General features: G+C 31.3%; 2 protein-coding genes across 3 annotated transcripts; one reads left to right on the top strand and one right to left on the bottom strand.

Annotated features, from left to right (window-relative positions):
- Window positions 1–52: 52 nt before the first annotated feature.
- LOC146528268 (uncharacterized) lies at window positions 53–12,414 on the bottom strand. 2 transcript variants are annotated; one of them, XM_085203470.1, is made up of 7 exons: window positions 12,068–12,414; window positions 4,219–4,430; window positions 2,878–3,427; window positions 2,007–2,196; window positions 1,391–1,604; window positions 700–818; window positions 53–353 (listed from the first exon to the last, which is right to left on the bottom strand). In XM_085203470.1, exons 2-7 carry the CDS (start codon window positions 4,421–4,423, stop codon window positions 273–275), a joined length of 1,359 nt encoding a protein of 452 aa, XP_085059596.1. In that variant the 5' UTR covers window positions 4,424–4,430; window positions 12,068–12,414; the 3' UTR covers window positions 53–272. The 2 variants fall into 2 exon arrangements, with proteins under 2 accessions (XP_085059596.1, XP_085059595.1); XM_085203469.1 differs by having other exon boundaries at window positions 700–827.
- A 2,523-nt stretch (window positions 12,415–14,937) lies between these two features.
- LOC146528269 (uncharacterized) lies at window positions 14,938–22,518 on the top strand. Its single transcript, XM_085202791.1, has 12 exons — window positions 14,938–14,952; window positions 15,223–15,381; window positions 15,841–15,929; window positions 16,321–16,402; window positions 16,819–16,900; window positions 17,372–17,573; window positions 18,061–18,172; window positions 18,767–18,935; window positions 19,221–19,320; window positions 20,550–20,655; window positions 20,904–21,719; window positions 22,099–22,518. Exons 1-12 carry the CDS (start codon window positions 14,938–14,940, stop codon window positions 22,234–22,236), a joined length of 2,070 nt encoding a protein of 689 aa, XP_085058917.1. The 3' UTR covers window positions 22,237–22,518.
- Window positions 22,519–27,853: the final 5,335 nt, after the last annotated feature.

Genomic DNA, 27,853 nt, shown 5'->3' on the forward strand with positions numbered 1-27,853 from the left:
TGTTTAAGTACAATCATAGTCCAATTATTTTTTTCTATAAATATTTAAATATTAATAAACTAATATTCTTTTTCTTCTTTTTTACCTTGTCCAAAGAATTTTAAAACATACATATTAAAAATATTATTTTAAAAAATAAAAACTAGCCATAATAGCCAGCAAATAAAAAAAAAGAAATAACCAAACCATACTTATTAATTATTGCATCTACTTAAATTAATAAACCAAATCACAATAAATTATAAGAGATTTTAAAATTAAATATATTTTTATTATAATTCATTGTGGTATACTTCTGTGGTTACTTTTAGTTCGTGTTCGTGGAATGAAGCGCAGTCTGCTGGATATTTGGCCTGGAATAAAGAATTACAGATTTTATTTAGGTTTTTTATTTCACGCTGTATCCCGCATATAGCGGGTTAGGCAGGGGAAACACTAGAACCTGGGAATTTTGGGTTAAAACACTCCTTTAAGACACTTCCGTTACACACTGTAAGTTGTCTTTGGCTACTCTTTTATCTGCGTGAAGTTGTTAGACTTCACTTTTGAACATTTGAAGCCTTTTGCATATATGGAAATACTCAACCCGAAAATTATAAAAAAAAATATATAAACATTAAAACTAACATTAAACTTAACTATCAAATGTTAAAACTATAATAAAACTTAAAGCATAAGAAAAAGATAAAAACAACTTACATCGCAATTAACGTCACTCTGTATAGCATTATATAGATCCCAAAATCCTTTGCCGTGTTGATAGCTTAAGGCGGCTGACGCGGCCAAACTACTTAATTTGGTTAAACCTGCCTTGAAACCTGGAAGACCTGGACGATATAGAAGTTGTCCAAATTGGTTAGAAGATATAGAAATAATTATTATTTTAATTGAAGATATAAAGCATATTATATGATATTTTTGTCGTAATATTTGTTATAGCTTAATCATACATCATAAACTTTGGCTACGTTCGGGTACTAAAAACACATGTAATGAATATACCTTTAAATTCATTAAATGTGTTTTATTTTTTATTTAGCCGAAGCCCGAATTTCTTAAAAATAGGTCTTACATATTTTTAGGGAACGCGGGTTCAAATCTTGCTACATTTCGATGGTTTTTATTTTGTACATGTTTGAAATCAAATATATAGTAATAGAGCAAAACATAGTTAATGTGCCTAACATAAAAAATAGCTTCACATTGTATCCCGCATATAGCAGGGTAGGCAGAGGGAATCTGATGTTGATATACTCAATTTCCCACTTTCCGTCCAATTTTCGAAACATCCCCTAATGGAAATCGAATCCACAACCGTCGCGTTACGACGGGCTCTACAATCTATAGTATCGCTTAAAAAAAGGTATAAACAAAGAAAACCACAACCAACCTTGCTTATCTCCATCATGGTGCCTATTCACCAGACACATCAGATGTTCCATGCAATGTGGGTTCCTCACAGAGTGCTGGTAAGCGCGGTAGACCCTCAGCACGGGCTCTATCAGCTCCAAATTGAGGGTGTCCGTGAGGCGGTCCGCGATGGCGGTGTAGTCGGCGCGGGACGCCAGCTTCATTGAGGCGGCTTTCGCCATTTTTAGTGTTTGCTGTGGAATTTTGTATTTAGGTGTGAGTTATAAGTATTTTGTAATGTGGGAATTGAACCTAAAACCATCGCGTATTGTTTATCATGTGCCAACTCTGTAAGGTGTCGTAGCGCGTTACATTCGTAGCACTTCGTAGCACAGGCTTTATGGTCATCAACTTAATAAACCTTCCATTTTAAACTTGGAATAAATCAGAATTCTATCTAAGCTTCTAATAATGCCCAAAACCGCCAATACGTTCAATATTTATATGGAATTTTTGTTTGAGATTAATATGAGATGCTCGAACAAGAATAAGATAATAATAATATCTGCGAATATTACTTAGTTTGCATTAAAAAAATCACTAAAACTAATATAAAAGAATTAACAGTTAAAATGATTCAAATAATAATTAAATACCTTCATATATTCAATGGCAGGTTTCACATATTCGGAAACGTCTGTGTCCATATCAAAGAATCTTCTAGAAACGTAATTTGCCAATTTCGTTATGGACTTCTCAGGGCTCTTGGTGTCAAAATGCAGGTTTTTGGGCAAACCTTGTGAGTCTAAGAAGCTGTTTACTATAAATTGACCTGATGATACATATCTGAAAGAGATTGTTTCAAATAAATTAACAAACACATACAGTATTTGACTGTAAACGAGTGTGTGTCGGTTCAATTCTTATTTGGAGGAATAAATTATTTTAATTACCCCCCTCGGTACAACTAAGTATTGGTTTTAATAAATAAGGCTAGATATTTTATTAAGCACAAATATCTAATAATAAGTAATTGTTATTATATTCATATATGTATGTATAATAACAAATACTATTATTAGATATAAGTAGATATTATTATAATATTAGCATCTTTCATATTTGTAAACAAGTTACATCGTTGGCATAAAATTACAGTTTAATCCTATTAGGCTACGAATATATATTAAGGTAATATATTCTTCTACTCATGTAGATAAATAGTTTCTAAAAAAAATGTATAACTAAGTGTATCTGTCAGGTTATTTCTTATTTTCAAGTATTTTTCTTGAAGCCAGTATTGGCGCACTAGAACAAGCGTGAGACTGAAGAAGCGACAGGTGTTCAATTCCCACTCAAGGAAATGAAATTATATTAATATTTAATATTTTCATTTATTAATTTCTGCCACTTGACACACAATGCCTCCAGAATTCGGCAAAAAGCGGGGAGTGGAGTGGAGTACGAGACGAGACACGGCGTGAAGCTGAAAGAAAAACTTCTTTTCAAAATATACAAACATCCTACCTTTGATAAACTTCCGGCTTAGCAACATGCACTACGGTTTCCGTCAAATAATTCGCCACCGCCTTAATCCAGTGTCGTCTGAAAGAATGGTTCTCGAAACTCTTGAACATTTGCTCAAAACTTATATTGCCATCAGGACCAACAAAGGCTTTGGTTGCCCGTTTGAGTCCCGACTTTTCCCAAACAGTTCTTCCCAATTCAGAATTAATGAAAATATCCCAGTATAAATGAGCTTTCTCCAAGAAAGGTGGTAGAAAAGACGAATGATCTTTGTGGCTGTCAGCCCGTTTCTGACTTTCCTCATCAGTAAACGAGCTAATCGTATTCATTACTAAGGGCAAAATGCTTGCTGTATTCTTGTTTCCTAAGAACCCTGATGCTAAGCTTAAAAGGCTATCCATATTAAAATCATTCGACTCTGTCTGTCTTTTTTGCCTTTGATTCTGGTTTTGGTTGTTTGCCACCATTTGCTGTGCGAACATAGACACCATGGAACCGACGAGTGATGGATCGATCTTGCCGTCCTGACCACCCAATAAGCTCCCCAAACCTATAAATTGAAATTAATGGTCAATTATCCCGATATTTCGTTTTTATTGCTAAAAAAGGATTTTTATCAATTTATTTCAATTATTAAACCATTTGTTAAATAAACTGCGGGTAATGTTAACTGGTGACAGGTATTTAAAATTGTAATAAAAATATACTTCTTTAGTAAATCTAGAACTAATCATGATCTAGATATATCTATATTTATATTTTTTAGCTTGAACCTTCATTATCCGTTATCGAACCCATATGCGTCGGGTTTAGTGACATGCTGTGCCGCTGCGCAACAGTGGTTTGGAATTCTCAAATAATAATAACTTAATTCAATGTAGCTATTGTTTAATTTGTAAAATTATCATAAAAGGTTCACATCTATCATTAAAATTTCTGATGTGGCAGTGTAACGGTAGCTACTTTCACCAGTTACATGACAAATGCCTTAGTTAATAATAGTGATTTGTTTATGTTCACGCACCAGTTATTTCGCTGTTTTAGTGAAATACATTCTTTACTGAAGTAGATCAGAAAAACATAAAAGATTTAAATTTACAAAGCCTTTTTTGAAATATAAATCACATATATTGAATTTAATAAAACAGGTTCTCGGTTTTCTCACATAGGAGGATAGGCAAAGGAATCCTAGTGTCAAGAAACTCGATATCCCATTTTCCGCCCAATTTTGAAAACTCTTTATCTCGTTAAATTTAAAAAAAATCATGTCCCCGAGTGGAAATCGAACCCAAATCAATCCCATACATAAATAATTAAGATGATACTAAAAGGATATCTTACCAGACAGCATATCCGCAGCTCCTGAGCCATCTTGCCCGAACAACGATCCTATATTTTTACCAGCATCTCCTTGAACGAAGTTGCCCACAACATTCTGGAGGAAGGATCCAGCCAAGTCCATCAGGGGGTCATTGTCATTACTCTCCGTTAATAGGGGTAAAGTGAAAATCTGGCACAACACTAGTACTAGTGCGTAACGCGCCATTTTGTAACTGAAACAAAAAAATATAAATTTTATAGACGTTATGTTGTTTTACTGCTTATTGGAAAATAAGAATGTAAGAATTATTATGGTTTTATTATAGCTTTTTTTAGTGAATTGAAAAACGTAAGGATTATTAAGTTTAGCTAAGCAAGCAAGCTATAATGATCATATTTTAGTCCCGCCTAAAGGATTTGTTCTTATTTTTATAATAAATTTACTTAGTCTTTTCAAATAAAATTTAGGTTCAACCGTCTCCATAACAATTGCCTAGCTCAAAGCTCTGAACCTCAATGTAAAAAAAATATTTTTTTTCAAAAATGTATTGAGATGCCGCTGTCAATATATATATATTTTTCCATAAGGTTCTGTTCTGTTTTGCATAACAAAGAAAAAAGTACATAAATAACGAAAAAAACTAAAAAAAAAAAACAGATTCAGCAGGTTAACATTCTCAGTCGAAGAAATGCCAATTTGTATTATTCCAGCCAGTCTGATTAAGACAAACTGCGGCATTGGGTTACGCCATCAAACACGCAACGGTCCAGAATGGAGTAATTTGTTACTAGGCTCCCTCTGTCAAGCTACCGAAGTGTGGTGGATGCGTGACTATGAAATATTAGCTTTATATTGTTTATTTTTGTTTGGATTATGTAGTAATAAGATATTTTTTTTAATTTAATTTTTTTGTGAAAAAAAGATTTAGAGGCAAGGCGTGGCGCAGGGGCACTAGCGTGCGTAAACGCCACAGGTTCTGGATACGTGTCGCACTCGAGGATATAAAATATTTAATATTTTCATTTCCTCGCTCTGGTAACGAGGCAAAGCGTAGTGTTAAATTCTTCTACTCAACACGCAATGCTTCCAGTATTCGGCGGAAAGTGGCAAGCGGAATTATCTAAATATTAACGGAGTGTCTTAACACTAGGTTCCTAGTTTCCCTTTGCCTCCTTTCCTATGTGTGGTATACAGCGTGAAGTTGAAAAAAATAGATTTTTTGATTATTTCCATTTATATATAGGTAAAATGGGTACGTATGTACTTGTGCATTATAATATTATGTTCAGCTTATCGATTTCCAGTCTATTTCTCTCTGAATCTAAAGATACTTAACCCGATATATGTGTACCGGTAACAACTCTACATTAAAATCGGTACACATCAAACTTATTTCTAACTGTAGAATACTTAAAAAGTAATTAGCTTTACAAAATCGATTAACGAAAAAAGTTAAACGTATTTCTCTTTTAAGACATCAATAACTGTCGAAAACAGGATAAAGAGTCAACTAATTGAAAGTAAAAAGTAAATTCTTTCGGCTCTTTAATTAAACATGAAAATAATTTGAATTTTCTAAAAGGAAAAAAAAATGTCTGAGTATAATATACTTAATTTAGAGAGTAAATTGAAACTGTAATTTTATCTATTTTCATTACTAATAATAATTGATTGACGGAGGCAAAGAGACCCTAGTGTTACTTAAAAAGAACATAATTCATCCCTTGTGAGCGGAACAACTTAAATAAAATTTAAAAAGATAAAAATTATATTCTGGGATAAAACGTGAAGAAAAAGAATAAAAAGATTTCTCTGTTCTTCTTACATGAAAAATGAAGTTTGACCTGTTTTTAACCAATAAAAATCTCTTATTTTTACTGAGTAGATCGATATGGATATTTTTTATTGAATAGGGATGCCAGAGCTGAATTACCTTAATTTACTTTTTACGGTAATTCAGCTCTGGCATCCCTATCCCTTTTTTTTTAAGTTTTCATTATAGTCGTATTATTTTAACAGAAATATAAAGAATATATAACATATTATAAAACACGCTAAAATCATATATTCATAGCACATTCCTTGCAGATGAATAAAAGATGGGTAAGATCTGCTTCACGCTCCAACACTGCTAGCTATGAATTTCGCCACTCGTACATTTTTATCAGTGAAATTTCGATTCCAATGCATGCGCGCTGCAGATATATGAAATGTAGATACAATCTATATTGTCTGTTAAGTGTAAATCAACCTGAGACTGTAAGCTCGACGGCTGTAGGTTCGGTTCTCACTTGGGGGATTTTATTATTTTCATTTTCATGCACTAGTATATACAGAACGTGGCGTGGTGTTTCGCCAACTCAATACAATGAATACAAATCGAAAAAAATATGTTTTCGTCGCTTAAAATTTCGAAGTTCTGTAATGCCGCCTTGTGGAAATAATTTTATTTTATGTAAAGTCAACGACATTTTTTACCAAACAATGGCACACATATATCATCATTATGTATTTAAATGATCTTAAAATTGTTACTTTCTAACAATCATCTTGGTAATAAGTGAAAAAGTAATATCCGACTTTCGCGACCCGTTTAAGGTCGGCTTCACTTTGTAATGAGAATGTCTTCATCATATACGAATGAGTAAGTAAAGGAACAAAATTATATTACGGATGTAATTTAAAATTTTATTATTATAAAATATTACTTAATATTTTATGTCTTTGGTGTCTGTCAATTTAATCAGCAAAATTACATTAAATGACTAGATTTTAACAACGGCTTCGCCTGCATAGTCCAATGTATCTAAGTAGCTAAGACAAGAAAACTTTTGAAGTCGCATTTTCGTTGTTCGTTATTATTGCTTGATATTTTAATTTCTTCGCTCCGGCAATAAGGCAAAAGTGTTGCCTTGAAAAAGTTGGCAGAAAATGGGGCGTTCCCCACACACTTCGTTAAGTGTGTCAACACTACGTTCCATTTTTGGTTGAAGCTGATTTATTTATTTTATTTTATATATCCCAGTTGACCTACATTCTTGAAATTGGTACGGAACCTTCGGTTGGCGAGTCTCACTCGCACTCAACCGGTTTTTTGTTATGTTAAAAAAGTTAAACAGTAAAAATCATATAAAAACAGGAACATCGCCCAAATGTGTAATTTTAAAAGAATCGATTGCAAAATATCGAACATTACACATCGAGTTTTATCTGTCTTATTAATATTTTATCGAACGAACGAGCTACCGGTATTATTTACCGGTTCAACGAGTTCGTGATAGCATCTATCATTTTAATGTTAGTGCCAATGACACCGAAATGCATACATTTTGGGCAAAAAAAATGATAATTTTGTATAATTATCTTTTAATGTATGGAATATTTCACGCCTATAGCTTACCTACATACATATGATTAGTGGGTTCAATTTTAATAAGTTTTTATAATATTATTATATACCTATCTAATATATTTGGTATATGCTATATCTATATATATATATCTGGTCGTGGTTTGTTTTGGTCATAGTGCGGCGTTGAGTTTCGCTACTGAACACGCTTTTCTCTTTCTTTACCTCTCAGAAGTAACTATTTATATTTTTTAATCCAAAAAATATTTACAGCCTATTTCTTTATCTATCAAAAAGACATGAGACATGATTCATAAGATTTCGCAGAATATTTCACAATAAGCTAAAGGAATTTGCCTAAAGAATTCCTTTTATATTCTGTCAGGTAAGTGAAATTACGGTTTCGACATAGATTAGATAGTTTTTTTTCGTTTGAGATGTTTAACGTGAAATATCGATGAATCACATAAAGGAGTGGAATTTTTGCCAAGAACCAAACCAAATAGATAGATATCGGGGACCTAATTCCTTTTATGTAATAGTTTTCTTTTATATAATAAATGTATTTTGATATTTAGTAGTAAATAGCGACCTGCTCGCGGCTTCGCCCGCTTGAAATATATAATTATGAATTTACTAGTCTGCATTATATTACTTTCATTTTCTTATAATGTTTTTTTCTGTATCCTAGAGCCTAGTGGTGAGACACTCTGCTCTCCATTTCCCTCCGAATTCTAGAGGCATTGTTTCTTGAGTGGCGGAACTCAACTCCGCGCTTTATCTCTACACTTGATCGTAGAAATGAAAATATTAAATATTTCCCCTGAGTGGGAACCGAAATCACAATCTGTTCGTTTACAGTCACACTCTTGTGCGCCACGACTGGCCTCATATTATATCATTTTAAAAACAATATAGAAGAGTAGAGTGAACTCTACTTTTTGATAAAGAAGGTTAAATATAAAAAGAAGTCTATTCTCTATACAAGCAGTTACCAAATTATTTAATTTACTAATGCTGTAATAACATAGAGATCAAACTGAACAAACTTCCGAAACAAATTTCAATAAACTGTAGATGAGTAATGATTAGGGCACACAGTGTATAAAACTAAATTAAAAATTAAATTAAATCAGCTTCACGCTGTATAACGCACATAGCAATGTAGGCAGAGGGAACCTCATGTTAAGATTCTCCGTTCTCCACTAAATGATAATATATTTAAAGATAAATATTGAATGTTATTGAAATTAAAGTTGTTTTCAGCTTCACACTCTGTAATCTGCACCAAGAAGGTAACACTAGGTCTCCCCTGGCTACCGTGCTTTGCGCAAGCTTATTTTTGTAGTAATAATTAATATTAATAAGAAATATAATAATAATAATTTGTATAAGGATTAAAAGAGAACGCATAAGTTTTAATAAGAAAAATGTACTAAAGTATAATATTAAAAACAAATTCTCACATAACCAATAATCAAAATTAGCATTTTCATTTAAATTGAATATACTTACAAAAATTACTATACAATTGATAAAATGTAAATTGGTGGGAATTTTCGTAAATGTATACTGTGCCTAACTTCATAGCGGTATAGTGTGACGTCACAGCAGGTAGGTCGTTGCCTTTCCACCTGACCGCTATACCAGGTTACCGTTTTACCGACTTGGGAAAGATGAATAATGTTAGATTGTATGTAATTGAAAGTATATGTTGTTTTTTAAATAACACCTGTAGTGAGGCCATAGCGGCGTAGCGGTTGATTATTTTCAATAGTTGTAGGTTGAATCTCTATTCTAGGAGTTAATATAGTAGATATACATTTCTCCGCTTTGGTAATATAAGGTGTGGTATGGACTAACGTCATTCAAGTTATATTCGTGACATCTTGACGGAAGGTGGGTAAAGGAGTGTCTCGATATTAAATTGTCTTTGACTTGATAGTCAAATGCAGATATAGTGATGCGTACATTTACAAAGATATGCTTTAGTAGAGTATAGCATTATGTAAAATAGGTAAAAGCCGTCGCGGCCCGGTGGCACGGCGTCTGGTGAAAACGTTTGTTATGAGTGTGGGTTCCAACTAGGTTAACCGAATATTTTTCTCGCTTTGGTAACAAGGCGCGGCGTTAATTTCGGGATTAAATAAAAAAAAAATAGCAATAAATATCTTCATCCAATGTAATTACTTTTAAGTAACAGACTGTTCCAGTAATAAACAGAATAATTATAGCAATAAAAAAATAAAAAATAAAATGCACTTTTAATCGCTTTTAAAAGTCATATCAGTCCCGAGTTATTGGCACACTTAAAAACTTATAAAAATGATGACCACGATGATGGTATTAAAGAGGTAAATAAAACGCAAATCAGAGTTTTAAATCGACCTATAAAACTTGTAATTGTAATACATAAATTATTATTTTTCAATTTTATTGTAGAAGCATAAAATAATGACAATATATTGCATTGTTATTACTTTTGGATATGAGAAACTAATTAAAGTGAATAAAGAATGACTAATATAGTACAGTATGTGCCTGGTAACCTAGAAGTTGTCAAGTTTTTTTTTGCTATTTCTCTGTACAAAATAGTTGTATCTAAATTAACTAACAGAGTGATTTATTATAATATTCTCTCTACATACTTCATTAGTGAAGAAAATATAACTCATTCTTGACCAAAACCATTTAATTTTTTTGTGCAAACGATTAAGATTAAAAAATAATACTCCCAAATAACAAAATATTGATAACTAAAGATATGTCATATCTCATAGATAAACTTGTTTTAATTTTAAAATAAATCCGGATATGATAAATCCTTGTACTAAAAGAGCTAAATAATAAAATTAAGTTCTAATTGTGGCTATAAAGTTTTCAGGAAAGATGACAAGACTGAAGACACCATCTCTAGCGATAAAACGTCGACAGTAAAAAACAGATTGAGTGTGATAGTATTAAACAAAATTGTCTATCTAAGTACTTTGTTTATTTACATTTTATAAATGTATTAGCGAAAAATATAGATAATGAGCGTTTTAATGCAATGGTTTTGGGTTCGATTCCTACTTGGAGAATGACTTAATTTCATTACGTCGTTCCGGTAAAATGACAACACGCGGTGCTGAGATCCACTGCTCAACATGCAATGTCTCAAAAATTAGGTGGAAAGAAGGGGGAATCAATTGTTAGACAGCGCAGTGTTGAGTTAAATCACGTAATGGTTTAATTGACCTGATTGTAATAAATGTATGGAATGAGATACAAAAAATATAAAATATGTATAATTAAAGAAATGTCTCCAAGGCGCAATTGGGACGTGTCTAACCGCTACACGCACGCAATGCATTTTATAATTTTCTTCTACAGATGTTTAGGTTACTGTGTAAATATTATATTTTTATATGTACAATACACGTAAGCTATCTATAGTGGAAAATATGAAAAAATAAAACGGAAAACGAACAACTTTCTTTAAGAAATAAAAATGGTAATTTTAAAAATTATACCAGTTTCATATACTTAGTACTTTTTATATACCAATTTACTTACTTGTTGACATGGCAGTTTTACGTATCACATTATCAGTAGTTTTTGAAATATTGGGCAATATTTCAAAAACTATTGAAACAATTTTGATCAACTAGTTGGAGTAAAAAAAAGTTGGTAAAGTTTTTCTTAAGTCCATAGTCCATAAAGCATGTATTTTATAGTTTTTACTTATATGAACTTAAAAAATTAAATAAGCATGTATCCAACTAAGGCCGTCTTGGTGCAGTGCGGCAACGTGTGACCGTATACTCGAAAGTCGTGGATTCCGTCCTATACCGGGGAAATGATTATAATGATATTCATCAATGATAAGCGATATTCGTGAGTGATGTTTGTAATAGGCCACGTTCAATGTTTCGAGAGAATAATGATATTTTGACTACTAATAATTTCTTCTTTGAGTTAAAGTTATAGTTGTGACACAGACACTGATTTTACACTTTCATTTTAATATTTTTTCAATTCGAACCAGTAAGTAAATCAGTAATTAATTATTTATGAATAATGGCGAAATGATTAGTGCTGAACTGGCACGCTCGGAACGCCATAAATAAAGAACAACAACAATGAATAATAGACATAAAAGTTAAACATTTTTTAAATATTTACACGTGTATGTATCTATGAATACAATAGTATGTATATTGGATCATTAAAAATATACTTCTTGGTTTTTAGTACCTGCATACTTCAAATACTCAACTCGTGAAGCATTTGAAACATTCAAGTCCATACTTAATGGTTATTAGTGGATATTCCATTGTTTTTTTATACTTCATATTTTATCAGAATAGTTAAATTATATAGTACATAATAGATTTAAAATATACCTCGCGAAATGTTTAAGTTATTTTTTAGCTTCTACATTCCTTAAATGTAGAGGATAAGAAATAACTACATTCTTTATATGTAGTAGATAAGAAACAAGTAAAATTGTCATAATTAAAATAAAAATTGAGACTTACCCGCAATATTTTCTACTTTTTAGTTTAAATGATTCACAAGCAATGAAAGTCGTAAAAAGTAAGTATTTAGTCTATCATATAAAATAGAAAACTGAGCACAAGTCACGATTCATGCACCGGTACATTTGTACCACGTAATCACTATTTATTTTAACACAAATACTAAATTAAATTATTAAATTAAAACAAAAAAATAATCCAATAAATATAATTATATTTAAATATTACTAAAACATTAAATAAAACAACTAAATATCACTGCATTTAAGTTCAATAGTATAGTAGTAGTTTCAAAAACCGAATATTCTCGCGGCGCGAGCGTTTGTACACGTTAGTATTCTCTCTTCGTGTGAAGTCAACACTGAGCCACTATCTTTATCTCTGTTACTTGTATAGCGTTGTCTTGCTCTTACATTCGTGGCTGTCATGTCCTTGACTTTGATAGAAATAAAGTACCGTTGTTTTTTCTATCTCTTTCTTATATTGTTATAACGGTATATGTTAGAGAGGGATGCATATGTAATTATCGAGTAGGCTTGCTGTCAATGACCGAAGGCTTAAAGGATAAAAATATGAAATTTACTGTTATTTGGAGTCCTTTGACCTGGTTATTTTATTTTTTTTAATGCACTTAAAGCCTATGGTCTGCATTTATATTTCCTTATAAAAAATAATAAAAGAATTCTAATACTCATAAAAGATTTTTGTTATATTAAAACATTTTTACTTTGAAACATTTATTTTATACTACTATGAAAAGAATGAAGAAAAATATTTCCTTTCTTTAATTATTATAACACCTATTTTTCACACCATCTCTTTGCTTTAAACTGTAACTAATGTATATTTAACGACTTAACTATGCTTAGCAAAAAACTATGTTCCTATACGAGTTATATTTCTGTAATGGTCGGTAACTTAAGGTAATTAAGCATTGTCAGTATTATATATTAAAATTAATCAATATTTTCTGCGGCTTTGCTTTAAACATGCTTAAATATTTTAGCTAATGTTTAAGTTAACAGTTATAAATATGTAAGTAATAGTTATGTACATGAGGCCATCGTGGCGCAGCAACACAAGCGTGTGAGTGGTTGTGGCCTTGTGGGTTTATTTTGCTCTATATCTTAAAATATTTTAATTTTAAAATCACAAAAGCCATCAAAATAAACTGATTAAGTCTCATTTTGACAGAATTCGTTTGGAAAAATACTTTAACAAATGTCTAAAATTTAAAGGGAACAAATCGCAATGGACGGAGCAGCTGGTATTTAAAAAGTTAAAGGGACGAGGGACCGCTTTGCTGATATTGTCGCCTACCGGACTGTCTCTTAATTGACAAAATCAAATTAAGTGATGTGACCCACATTTCCATTTTCCAGTTTCCACAGATTAAAATAGGCTGTTCGAATTAAATATTTACGGGATGTTTTGTTCAAAATTTATAAACAAAAATATTTTATTTATAAGTAAAACAAATTTGAGCGAAAATTATGCTGATAATATTATATGAAATAATTGCCGAATCTATTTAAATATAATTATACTAACTTATGAAATGTTCTATACAAAATGACAACTTAATAATACAATATACAGTAGAATATGGCGCATAAAATTTTTATTTCTTGTCTTTAGTTTGGCGGAATGGCGCACAAAGTGTGTCGTAAATGCTTATGTCTTCAACGTTTTGTGGACGTTTTTATTTCCATCATCTTTTTATTTAATGTACTAAAGTATTATTTCTTTTTACTGTTACAATTTTCTTTTTGGGAGAATTCATATTATACTATGGTATGTTATGATTTTTGAAATAAGATGCAAATAAGTAGTTTTATGAATTTAGGGCTTAAACGAAATTGAGGCGATCGCGTTGAAGCGGCACGTCTGACTGTACGCGCGACGGTTGTGGGTTCGATCCCACTCGTGGGGATAAATTACCTCGTTCTAGTAACAATACAAAGTGCGACTTTCAGTTCCAGCATTAAACAGGCAATATCTCTAAAGTTTTTCATGGAACTGAGTTTTTTTATAGTAGGTTTCCTGTAATTACCCTGCTGTAAGCATATGCTGTAAACAGAGTGAGGCAATAAGATAATTAAAACATTTATATAGGCGACAGATTTATATAGGAAACGCTATCCTGAGGTAAGGCACTTCCTCCATTTCTGTAACATTTCTAGATGTTGAGTGGCGGAAATCAACCCCGCTGTTAATCAGAAAGCTTAACTTAAATTTGTATTATTCTTGCATATATAGGTAAATAGACCGTACGTCCCAAAACGAATAGAATTCTTGCAACTGGTAGGTACTTTACATTGATGAAAGTCATCAGTTTTTTTATGGTTTTGTAAACACAATCGAACAATCGATTGAAGTGGTCATTTGGGTGTGCTTATTGTGAAAATGAAGGTGTAGCGAGCGCGTTTTAAGAAATGTTTATTAATAAGGTATATTTCTTTTGTATTGTAGTAATTAATATTAATAAATTGATTCTATAATTCGGCTTCCATTTGACAAAATATTTATATTTAGATAATTTTAGAAGAAATAAAAATAAAGTGGCGCTGAGGCACAGTGTAGGGCTGTAATCGCAACGTCGTGGGTTTGATACTGCCACGCAACACTTGATGCCTTAAAAATTAAGCGGAAGGGGGAAACGGTATCTTAACACTAGGTTCTTTACCTATCCTGCTAGGTGCGGGTTACAGCGTGAAGGTAAAAAAACGCTAATGTGTTTAAGATTATTAAAAATCTTTGCATTTCCATACCTACATATGTCTAAATATTATCATTTAGTTTATTATTGTTATAGGTGCATTTGGTAGAATGTTGCTTATAAACAGTTCAAATCAAGCCGATTAAATATAATGAAGATCATTCAAGTAAGATTTATGAACATACACACACAAAATCACTGTTTTAAATAATCATTCGGGTTGTTTATAACTTTTTTATCAGTTGAGTGGCAGAACTCAACGCCGCGCTCAGTCTCGGCACTAGAGTGAAAAAATAAAAATATTAATAAATAATAATCGAACTCGCAACCTGTCGAGTTTCCAGTCACATGCTTATGCCACTGGGTCATAACGATCTCTTATAATAACTTTATTTAGCTAAATATATTTAAAAACATAATATAATCTGTTTTTCAGATATTATGTATTATACAATTAAGAAACACATTAGTATCATGTTCTCTCGCGATCGGAGAGCATGACCTATCCCAGAAAGGTATCCACATCACAGATTACTGTCCGAAGATAGGTGTTTGTGAGGAAGGCGTGCATGTCATGTGCCTTTATTATAACCCGGTATGTAAATAAAATTCCTTATTCTTATTATTATCTATTATTATTTTAGCTACACGCTGCATCCCCCGGGGTAGTCAGATGGAATGTGGGAACCTAGGAACTACTTATTTATGTAAATAATATAATTAAAATTCTAATGTAAACTAATTTCTTTAAGTAAGATTAAATGTTCACGTTGTATCAGGCACACATCACGGTAGACAGAGGGAACCTAGTGTTAAGACCTAGTCATGGCTAAGGAACATCAAAGAATGGACTGGAATTAAAAACGCCGTAGATTTAATTCATTTGGCTAGGGACTAGGGCTAGGGACCAAGTATGCGAAGTTGACTGCCAACCTTCACTAGTTGGAGAGGCACTTTAAGAAGAAGAAGAAGAAGTGTTAAGACACTGTGTGTGTGCCGCTGTGCCACAAAGGCCTCCATAATACTTCAACATCCTAACCCCATCCTCTAACAGGATCGTGTCATGGGACCTACTTGCCACAGCGTGGTTCACCTCTCAATAACACCAGAATACGCTCAAATATTTCTCAGTGTTATTAATAAGTAAGTTTGTTAATGTATAATTAATATATTAATATTTAAATATTATTTAAGACTTGTGTTATTATATTTGAAATACATTAAAATTCCGTATAAAAAAAAATAAAAAAAAATGTAATTACTGATTATACTTTACAATAATTTTTTATATTTTTCAGCTTCACGCTTTTCCCACATTCAGTAGGAAAGGCAAAAGGAACCTAGTGTTAGGACACTGTGTGAGTGTGTGTATCTTGAAAAATTTAACGTCTAGCAGCGGAACCCAACGCTGTTCGTTGACTACCTTAAAATTTAATCCTTCAAGTGGGAATCGAACCCATAATCACCGGACGTATGCTCCGCGCTTAAAAATGATTATCATGCCTATTTATAACAATGTGTGTATGTTTTGTAGAATTAGAAGTAGAGTAGCTAAAGGCAACATAAAAGGAAAAGATGATGTTCTCTTGCCACAAGGTTACGGGATCTACAAATTGGTGAGTAAAAATATACCACACAATAAAAATATAAGTATGAATTTTAATTATTCTTTTTTCCCTGCTCTTGGAGACAACCGCGGCGTTAAGCTCCTCCACTCAACACTCAATGTCTCAAATATTGGGAAAGTCGAGAACTCAGTTTGTAGAGTGAGACTAATATGTATTTGACATATAGTATTTTGGATTTAAAATTTTAATCACGAAGCGGTAAAGAAATTGAAAAAAAAATGATTTTGATAATTTTTCACGTTAGGGAATGTAACTCCTACAGCTCCCTTGCTGTAAAGGTAACCTTGCTGTAAAAAAAAAGTTTCCTTCCTTGGAAAGTTTAGTGAATTAGAAAGGATTTTTCAAATATTTAACGGAAATGGAAAAAAAGGGGATTTGAAATTTTAGTTTTACTTTTTTTGTAGGAATGGGATGAAGAACTTGCTACGTTTGCACAATTATGGGCGAACCAATGCGTGTTGAAAAGTGATTTATGTCATGCCACAAGTAAGTATTATTTATTTGATTTTATTATTTGCGCTTTAAAAAAAGATGTGGTATTTTAATTTCACAAAGTTTTTAATTTTTTTAATATATCCCGTATATTATATGGTAAGCGGTCTGTGGTTACGGTTAGAAATGTATCCGTTAAAAGTAAAAGTTGTTTCATTTACAATAAATAGTATACTTACTTACATGGATATTAATTTCATAATTATGAGAAAAAAATATGATAAATAATAATATTTCTGGAAAAAACTTAAAAGAAATGCTAAAGTATGATAAAAGTCTGTTCTGGTAATATTTTTGGAAATAATGACTGAAATCACTTCTAAACCCTATATTAAAGTGTATCAAATAAATATTAGGAACATTAGGTATGTCTATACATTATTACTCTCCACAAAACCAATTTTATCACGGACAGAACGGAATAAAAAAAACAAATAATCTATAATCCATATTGTTCTTTCTTAGGAAAGTTCTCCGATCCGGGGCAAACACTGGGCATGATCCGCTTCACGATAGACGATTGGAAACCAATAAATTCGCTGGACTTCTCAAACTCAACCACTTTGACTGCGGATAAAGTGAAATATGCTATTCTAACGGTCCTGGAGGCTTGGTACAATCTGAAGAGCTATATTTCTGAAGACAATATTAGGAAACTTGATAATCCGTAGGTTTTTAAGGTTTTTGTGCTTTTTTTCTTGTAGTTTTAATTTTGTTTCATTTAGTTGTAATCCTCAGAGGTCGTCGTGGCGCAGCGGCAAATCGTCTATGTGTAAACGCGGCGGAAACGGGTTCGAATACATTCGGGATTCGGGAGAATCTATTATTTTCATTTCTTCTGGTAACGAGAGAAGGCGAGACGTTGAGTTCAATATGGGGAATGGAGTGTCTTAACACTAGGTCCCCTCTGCCTTCTCTTCGTTCCTCATGTTCCGTCCACTTCTTTAATTTTCCATCGTCTTCTAACATAGTATCAGAGTGGAAATCGAACGCACAACAACGACGTCAAAGTTGACAACGACGACGACCTCCCAACATTATTAACTTTTAAACATTTACAATGTTTTAATGTATTTTATAATTTGAACATAGGCTTATTTCTTTATTACATACTTTTCACATATTTTTTAAATTTCAATATATTTATTTTTCAGTGTAAACCAATTTCCCTATCTAGTGTACGGTAAAGTGACGCATATAGGCTGCGGCCTCTCGGCCTATAGAGAATACGCATACCACAATGGTAAAGCTGAAGTTAATTATAATGTAATGTATTATTTTTTTTATTTTCTTTTCACTTCGCTTCGCTTCGCTTCACGATGTTTCCCGCATATAGCTGGGTAGGCAGAGGGAACCTGGTGTTATGACACTCCGTTCCTCACTTTCTGCGGATGTTTTGAGGCTTTGTGTGATGATTGGCGGAGGTCAACGCTGTGCTTTACCCTGGTACCAGAGCGAAGAAATGTAAATATATAAATAAGTCATTCATCGTAGGGGGGATCGAATACACAACCGTCACGTTTACAGTCACACACTTGTATCACTTTGTACCACGACGGCCTTAGCGTGTTTTAATTTTATTAGTTGTATTTTAAATAAAATTATATTTAAAATATTTAAAAGTTTTGAAGACAATAACAACCATATTCAATGACACTTATCTAGCATTATATTAGTATATTTATTTATAGTGATCATTGATATCGTTATTATTTAAAGAAAATAGTTTAACTTTTTTTAAGAACATTTTTTTTAACGTTTTAAGAAAATTAAATGTTTTAATTGGTATTTTTAATTAAAACAATACAATAATATAACACTAAATATCTCAAAATAATTTAAATAAAATAATTATTTTAGTCAATACAAATAGTATGTAATTTCTCATCGCGAGCACAAAAAGGCACTTCAGTGTACAACACTGACCCGCCAACGCAACCAGGCTACACTGTCAAATGTGGATGCCCAATCGGATATGATGAGGATGAAGATTGTCTATGCTATAGAAGTGGAAGGAAATTGAACACTGGTAAGTTTTTTGTTTTTTTTTTAGGTTCATTAAGGCAAGTAGGAAAATCAAGACGATGGAAGGCCGAGGGAACGTTAACGTCGCGTGTGGTTTTGTTACCAGAGGGTAAGAAATGAAAATAATTTAGCGAGTTTTTTTATCAACGTTGCGTATTTAGGTACGAAATATAGACTTTCAAAGGCAGACCGCCTAAGACTGAAAAATAAGTAGAAAGTAAGAAAGTGTAAAATAAGACTAAGAAAAAATATCAGTACGATAATATAATTAAGTATTTTATTTTTATAGTATTTACATGTAAAGATAGAAGAGAAAGCAGTAGATGTGAGCCACCTGTGGTGGTTCTACCAATATTCCATGTTGAAAATGCACCTGAAAAGAGGCTCAGGTAATTGTTCCTTGTAATTAACTTATATATTTTTTTCACAACTGTTTTTATAGTAAATAGTTAAGTAACTAGATGAAATATATATATTTAAATTTATATTTCCATTTCTTTGGTCTGATGTCGAGGTAAAAGCGCTGCGTTGAGTTCTGCCACTCAACATGCAATGCCTCCAGAAATCGGCAGAAAGTAGATTACTGAGTTTCTTAACACTAGGTTCCCTCTGCCTACCCTGCTGTGTGCGGGATACAGCGTGAAGCTGATAATAATAAAAATAGCTATTAATAATTAAAATTAAAACATTTAAGCTCCATATACTACTATATACATGGGCTTAAAGGATTTATTGTAAAAGGAAATAAAATAAAATTTTCAAAATTATTGTATCGAAAAAAATCCCTATTTTTGTACAGTGTCTGTGTCGAGTCCCATCATTGACGTTAAGTCAGTCTGTCATGTCAGTTTTTTATTATTTTCCAATATTTACAATGAAGGTGCGAAAATGGTGGACACGGTTAACTCGTATAAATTGATTTAGGACATGGCAAAATTCAAAAAAAGGAATGAAATACCCTAAAAAAACACTTTAATGTTAAATGAGCTATTTCTGTTAAGTTAAAATGATGTCCATGCATAATTCTTTTTTTTAGGACAAAGAAATTAAAATGTACTTGCAACTTTTGTTTTTTTGTAGCATATACTCGTAAAAACGAAATATTCTGTTCTGTTGCTATAGAGGTTGAGCACTCATCATTTTGCCAATGTTATGTAGTATTTTAACACTATAGAAAAAAAGATAATGCTATACAATAGAGAATGCATGGTAAAAAGAGATGCAGTTAAAATACTACCTTCTTAAAAAAAAAACTTTTTTTATTAGCACTACTCTACTATTTCTAGCTCCATGGTTTTAATTAAGTCATTAATTAATGCGTTAGCTGTTAAGTAATTATGACGTAGTGTGAAAATCCCTAATTTTATCAGGACGTCCCTACTAATTTTGTTAACAAATTAATAATGTACATCATAATATTATGATTAAAGCTAACTTTTTTAATGTTACAAATTTTTCCAAGTTTTTTGAGATCAATCGGGGCATTTCGTTTCCTCTGGTGTTGAGGCAAAGCGCGGCGTTGAGTTCAGCCACTCAACACGCAATGCCTCCAGAAAAAATCCTTCTAAGGCCCTCTTTCTTCTTTGACTTTGGTCATGTTTAATTAATAATATTTCAGTGCAATGTCGAGAAAATTTCCTATGGATGTCAGAACAAGGCGTTTTGATGTGAAGCCTAATACGCAACCCTTTAATTATGAGAGAAATCATCGTGCAGAAAATCTCGTAAGCACTTTATTACCTATGCTTTGGTAAAATGCCTGCAATGCCTCTAGAATTTGGCGGAAAGTTGGGAAATGTGGAAAGTGTCATAGATGCGTGTAGTGAGCGTGTAGCTCTTTGCTTTGCTGTTTATGATTAATAATAAGTATGACATAAAACCTTAAAAACGTAAAAAAAAAAAAGATTTATCTTTTAGGACCATTAGAATTTGTTTCTAACTGACAGAGTAAATTTTTTCCTTATTATTTCAGAATCATTTCCCAAAGAAATACAGTATATTTTCCAAACCACGTACATTTGAATTGCCATTACGGAGAACAAAAGTTTTAAATGAAAATCACATACAATACAAAAAAGATGTGGCACCCCGTAAAGATTTCACCGAAGCCCAACGTCTCGCATCTGAATACATAGAAAACAAACGAAACCACTCACTTCATATTGAAAAATCTACTGAAAATCCGAAAACTGAAGGTACTAACTTACCCGATTATTTCAATTACACAAATAAACCTTTAATTGAAGAGAACAAAAAGAATAACTCCGAGGGAAATCTTTTAAGCTTACTAGATAAATTAGAATCACAAATCAAAAATATACACTTTGATAGAAACAATAAAGATATATTTGATAGAAAAATTCGGAAAATATACAATGTTGTTTTAGGAAAATCAAATTTGTTTCAACATAAAGCCAATAGATTTGCAAAAAGCTTCAACGAATCAGACATTGTTGAAAAATATGACAGATTATTAAACAAAAACCATTTACATGGTGAAAATCGCTTAAATTTCAATAAAAAAATATATCAAAATAAAGATTATAATCGAAAAATAAATAAAAATTATAAATATAGAATTACTTATGTAAATGATACAAAATTAAAGCGTAACTTTGATAATAGAAGAAGCAGTAGGAGAATAACTAAAGAGGATGTAATAAGAAAAGATTTATCTAAAAGAAATGACCTTCCTCTAGGTAATGATAGACGAGGGTTTTATGAGAATAAGTTTCTTGATTTGCAAAGAAAAATTGATTTGCAAAAACGCAATCGATATAGACACGGTGTAAGTATTTAAGTTAATGTTTTTTACAATTTTTTTTTAGTTAAGTTAACCAAAATTTTAGTTAACATTGAAGTGCTAGCCTAATGGTTCGTTATTTTCACAACTAAATCTGCTATACACATTTTGATATATAAATATTTTGGTATATGCTAAATATGTTTTCAAAAAGTAAAAAAAATATATTTTACAACGAGTGATACAAGTGACTATAGAATGTGCTCGGAGCTATTAATTGTAAGAGCCTCAACTAAAATAGTTTAATAGTAAGCTCTGAAGAGTTCCAATATTGAGGTCCTGGCTCCATCATCACACCAGATTGTTGATACTTTACTCTTTCATTTAATAATATATTCATGTATGTAGATTAATTTAATTTTAGATGTCCGAAGATAGAAGACTCAGGCCGGTTAGACCAACAAAAATGACAAAAAGTTTTCCTGATAGGAAAACTGAAGCAAAGGAAGTAATTGACACTTTTTACATGCCAGATCGAGCGAGATTTTTACACGGATTTTAGTAATACATAATAATATCACCTTAAGTAATTTTAATTTTGTTTAAGTTTCAAACTTAATTTCTTCTCTTTTGCGCCACGGCTGGCCTCTAATAATAACATAATAATTTTTTTTACAAAATGTCTGTACTCGCTAAAATAATTTGTTTTAAATTATATTACAGACTTACCGAAAACATACTTTTTATTCGATAGATAACAAAGAACACGGCTAATGAGATAATGTTATCACATTATATTAATAAAGTAAATATTTTCGCCAAAAGATGTTTTACTTTAGAATTTTATGGGTTCTAAGAATTGTCTTAATTTATGATAATCCAATTTAACTAGGGCAAATTCGCGATATCGCTTAGATTTTATGAAGTAATCAATATGCATAGCATATAGCAGTAAAATAAAGTATTTCGTTCCACCTCCACTTTCCTCCCAATAACCGAGAAGTTATTAAGTGGCAGAACTCAATGTCTAAGGGTTTCTAAGCAGAGAAGAGAAAAAAAAATCCCCTAGAATCTAGGGCCTAGATCGTTCCTACATATACTGAAAAATAAACAGATAATCTTTTGTCTTGTTATCAATCTACGTCTATTTTAGCATTTCTACGTTTCTAAATATTTAATTGTGATATCTATATAAAAAATTCGTAAGCTACTTAATTTTAAAATTTCGTTATTTGGAGTGTAAAATAAAAGAAAAGATTATTTTTAAGATAAGACCGCATTAACAAATAATAAAGATGTTCCACTTAAGAAACGTATAAAAGGGTAAAACAACTCGTTACCTGAGTATTACTTTGATAAACGCATTAATAATGAAGTTTCTTAACATATTGCTATTTGTATTCATTTGTATTATGCTGGGTGTGACTTCCGCGGATCCAAGATGGAAATTTGGAAAGAAAATTGTAAGTAAATTTGATTTTTAACATTTAAATATGAATTTGATTTTTTATTTTCAAGTGTTAAAAGACTCCGTTCCCCCTTTTCTTTTCCCGCCATTGCGTTTTTTTTTTTTCATTTATTTCACGACCATTAAGTGCTGCGAGTCTTTTTAATCATCAGCAAAAATGTTGTGTAAAAAAAAAACAAAACACTGAGCGAACCTTGTGTTAAAACTCAAAGCTGTCCTTTGTCATATTAATTATCAAAGCCAAAAAAAATAAAATAATAAATTTCTCCGAGCGACGATTGGTGCGTTTTATACGTATTTAAAAAAATATATACTTTCGTGTTTTATTAAATTACAGGAAAAACTAGGGAAGAGGATACGGAATAGCGTCGCTAGTGCTGGTCCAGCAGTCGCTGTAGTGGGACAAGCCGCCTCTATTTATAGGGGAAAATAATTCTTATAATTATTATTATTCATAAGTTTTTTTATACGAATAAGACTTGCAAATATATACTGTAGAATATTTAATATTTTTATTACATAATACTTAACGGGCGTATATATTCATTTTGTATGAAATGAACTGTAGGTACATATAAATTGTAATAATTTTTATCTAAGGAATACATTTAAGTTAGCGTGTTGAGTGGCGGAATTTAACGCGACGTTTTATTAAACCAGAACTGAGAAACGAAAACAATATTCAATAATACTACAAACAGAATTACATATAGATATTTTTTAATTTAATAACATTTGAACCATTAGGTACATTTACAAAACGGAAGTGTTAAAATAACAAGCTGAAATGTTGTTAAACGATTTTTACGGTGGAAACAATGAGATTTCATAATAAATGTAATTTTAGTATTTTCGTTCCTTCTTTTCAAAAATTCTGTGTTAATTTTTTTCAATCAACAGCCTTTTGTTATGAAATATTTTTTTACATTGTTTTAGTTATTTTTTTGGGAAGAAATGAATATTATTTTTTGTTAATATTAAATGAAGTGAAAATGAATTGGGTTTATATAATTTTGTTTGTGAAGCTTTGCCTGCAATGTTTTTACACAAATTGTAAAGACATACAAGTGAGTGAGGTTGTTTAATAATTAATTTTCTTTTTTAAAAGATTATTGAGAAAAACACAAAAAAAATGTTTATTTCTACATTCTCGATTGGCTATCAATAAGTTTAAAAAATACGAGTAGAAATTGAATCCACTATTAGCCTTAAGTGGGTCGGTCGGTGGGCCGCTGCGCCACGGTTACTTAAGATTTACTTACCACAGATTATAAAATAAATTAATCAAGTTATTTGTAGATATTACAGAATTTGCGCACTTTATTATACCGTGATAATAATACGTTAGAAGATCAAAACCTGAGATTACATGAAAGGGTAAGGGCGTTTGTTAAATATATGTATCATTTTCATTAATTTTGTATTGTAAATAAATTGTGTCTGTAACAAATACTATTTATTTTATTTTGCAGTAACAGATTGCAATTGGTAAGAAGTGATACTTGTTTGACTATAAATATGACGGTCGTCAGTTCAATTTCCACTTGGGAATGATTTATTTTCTCTGCCTCGCTCTGGTAACAACACAAAACACGTTTCATTTTCTTTATCAGAACTATTTTTTTATGGGAATTATCAAAATCAAACTATTCTTTTACAAAAACAATTCAATTAGGACTTTAGTTTTAAAAGTTCTAAAAAATTTCAGTAGTGTCAGTCCTAAAGTAAGTTACCCTTAATTAAACATTTACTTACAGGTACCACGTCACTTAGTTTTAACTGTAACTGAAGACACATTGTCACGCGTACTGAAGCTAATTAAACAAAAACACCCAACTTTAAATAAAAGGGATAAAACGTCCAATTTTAACAATGCAACGATGAACAAATTAAAAATTAAATTGAAAAAATATTTCCAACGGAAGAAAACGCGAAAATTAAATTATAAACGTAATATTGGAAAAGATGTTAATAAAGCAATTTTGATGTAATATATTTTTAATTTAAATGCTAGAGGCTTTGTCCCTATTTCGCTTCGCTCGCCAACCCTCGCTTTTTTCGCTTATTGTTATGATAAAAAAAATAAAAAAGTACAATGACGTGGTTTATTTGTATAGTAGAGTATAACCCACACAAAACTGCTTAAATACCTTACATCAGAGCAAAATTTTATAAGTTTCTAATAAGTTATTGCAATTTTCTTCTAAGTACACCAAGATCTCTATCAATATAATACTTAATTTCTTCTTGTTGGTGCGTTGAAGCGTTGAAACCTTATTTGCTTGAATATTGTTCATAACAGGACTTGTATTTGGATAGACAAAGGGAACCTAATGTTAAGATTCTTCGTTCCCCACTTTCTGGCGAATAGAGACTTTGCATGTTAAGTCTTGAATTTTTTTTCCCCCGAAGAATCGAACCCACAATCGATAAAAAAATATTAACAGGAAATTAAAAAACCTTTTATTTATCATTCATTTTAATATGTACAATAATATCTACAGGTTTCCTCTTAATGTCACTTTCTAAGGACCCAGACATTTTAGAATCGTTTTCTCTAAGAGTTGTTTTAATGAATCTCTTATTATCAAGAAATTTTGGGCTCTTTTTTATTTTCTTCTTGTGTTCTTGATTTCTATTTGAATGTTGATTGATTGTGTTTTTATGTGTAATAGTTTTGTGTTTATTTTTGCTTTTCCTTCGTCTATATTGAGGATATTCAACTTTTTCGTTCTCGTAACTGGTAGCTTCAGATTTTAATCTTGAGTTCTGAAAGATATTAGATAAATATTTTACAATTGGCCAGCCGTATTTTGCTTCAAGACTAAAAACTTCTAACGTCTACGTTATGGTCACTATAACCAAAACTAAGTGATTCTATAAATATTATATTATACCTTAAGATGTCTTCTTTCAACGCTGCCAAACATAGATCCTAAAGGTAAAATATCTCCATTTCTGGCTTCCACCTGGAGAGAAGAACATATATTAGAATAAGACAAAAAATTGTAAGATAGGAAATATGTACCTAGATTAAAACCAGCTTATTACACTTAGTAAGAAAAAGCTCTTGGTAAAAGGCACATCAAATTATATATTGTGTTATCATAGAACTCACAATTGTACCATTTTGTGGTTAAAAAAACTTTTTTTATTATCCCTCTCTTATATGGTAGGACTTAGTAGGCAGAGATAACAGCACGTTCAAACTATTGCTAGTGTCTAAGCTACGTTGATGCTTGACTCAAGAGACCGTAATCTATGCCAAGCTTACCAGAGCGACAAAATGAAGAAAATTTTTTCCTCCAAATGGAAATCGAAGCCACATCCATTGCGTTCACAGTTTCAAGCATCACGATGGCTTTAAAACACAAATTGATATAGAAATAAAGAAAAAGACTTACTCTATGTTCTGTAAAGAATATATCCTGTAGAATGACCAGAGCGACCCCATGTATAACCATGTATAGCCTCATAGTCATTTGTAAGTCCAAAACAGTTCCGGCAAGTGAAGTTTGTTTTCTAAACATCTAATAATGGTGATGAAGTCGTAAAACAAAAGTGAAAGTGTTTTACGGCTCCCCCTAGTTTGTTTCTCGTTAACGCGTAAACTTTTTTATTTGCTGTATATTGTTATGTCTTTGTCGATTTGTAAAGAATTATCGGATTTTCTTGTTTGCTATTTAATTTTTGGGTGTATTATATATTTTGTAAAAGTATTTCAACTGTGAAGTAGTAATAGTAAAGTTTAAATTTAATTTATAGCAGCGTAAAAAGTATACATCTGCCGTGAATCTAGAAGCCAGAAGGGCTTTCATTATGTTGCCATACTTAAAAATATAAAATGTCTCCAATATAAAGTTTTTAGCTTCTCTAGGTCTTCATTAGCAAGGTGGTCAAGGAGAATATAGTGTCTGAAAACTTCATTGTTCACGACACATTGCGAGCTGTGTTGCCGTATTTAAATCCGCTAAATTCGTATTCAAAAATCTTAATCATATTCACGATTTTCTTATTGCATGTTTAGTAAATTTTTGACAGAATATTGTGGGTACATAACATAAACAATATTACATGTTCAAAAATTTATTAACGGTATAAAAAAATAATTCATTAAAGTTTTAGACGAAAATTTCACAAAAATTTTAGCTTTTGAGGCCTTCTATGGTTCCACTTAGATTTCAAGTAAATTGAGGAAATTGAGTCAGGCTTGTAATCAGAACCCTGCAATTATAAAATAGATGTGAGTTGTTATATTAACATTTTACACTTATCAGATAAACTATTAGGAAAATTGAGAGGTCCATAGGGAACAAATTTATTCGATTAATGAATTAAGCTTGGATTGAATTAAACTCAGATATATGAATTAAACTTTCAAATGTTTTGTAATATAATATGGGAATTTAATTCCATAATTTTTAAATGAACTGTACGAAATTATTATGTATCTACTCAGTATTAGGACTTCGTTACATTCTAAAATAAATAATTGATGACGTTCTTACATCATTTATGTTATTTCCAAAACGCCGAATTATTTTTACTTTGGGTTTATGTTTGAAATAATTGGTACTGCGTAAAAGTTGATCTCTATTTTTATTTCGGGAAATTGGGATTTCTCTTCTTTTCGTTAAATAAATCATCTTTCTGGCAATTAATGTATTTTGATCGAGTGGTGCTATGCTTAGTATATTATTTTCTTTATTAT

Source organism: Heliconius melpomene, chromosome 19 (genome assembly GCF_056956725.1).
Source record: "Heliconius melpomene rosina isolate 202511_hmr_F chromosome 19, ASM5695672v1, whole genome shotgun sequence".
NCBI classification, from domain to species: Eukaryota; Metazoa; Arthropoda; class Insecta; order Lepidoptera; family Nymphalidae; genus Heliconius; species Heliconius melpomene.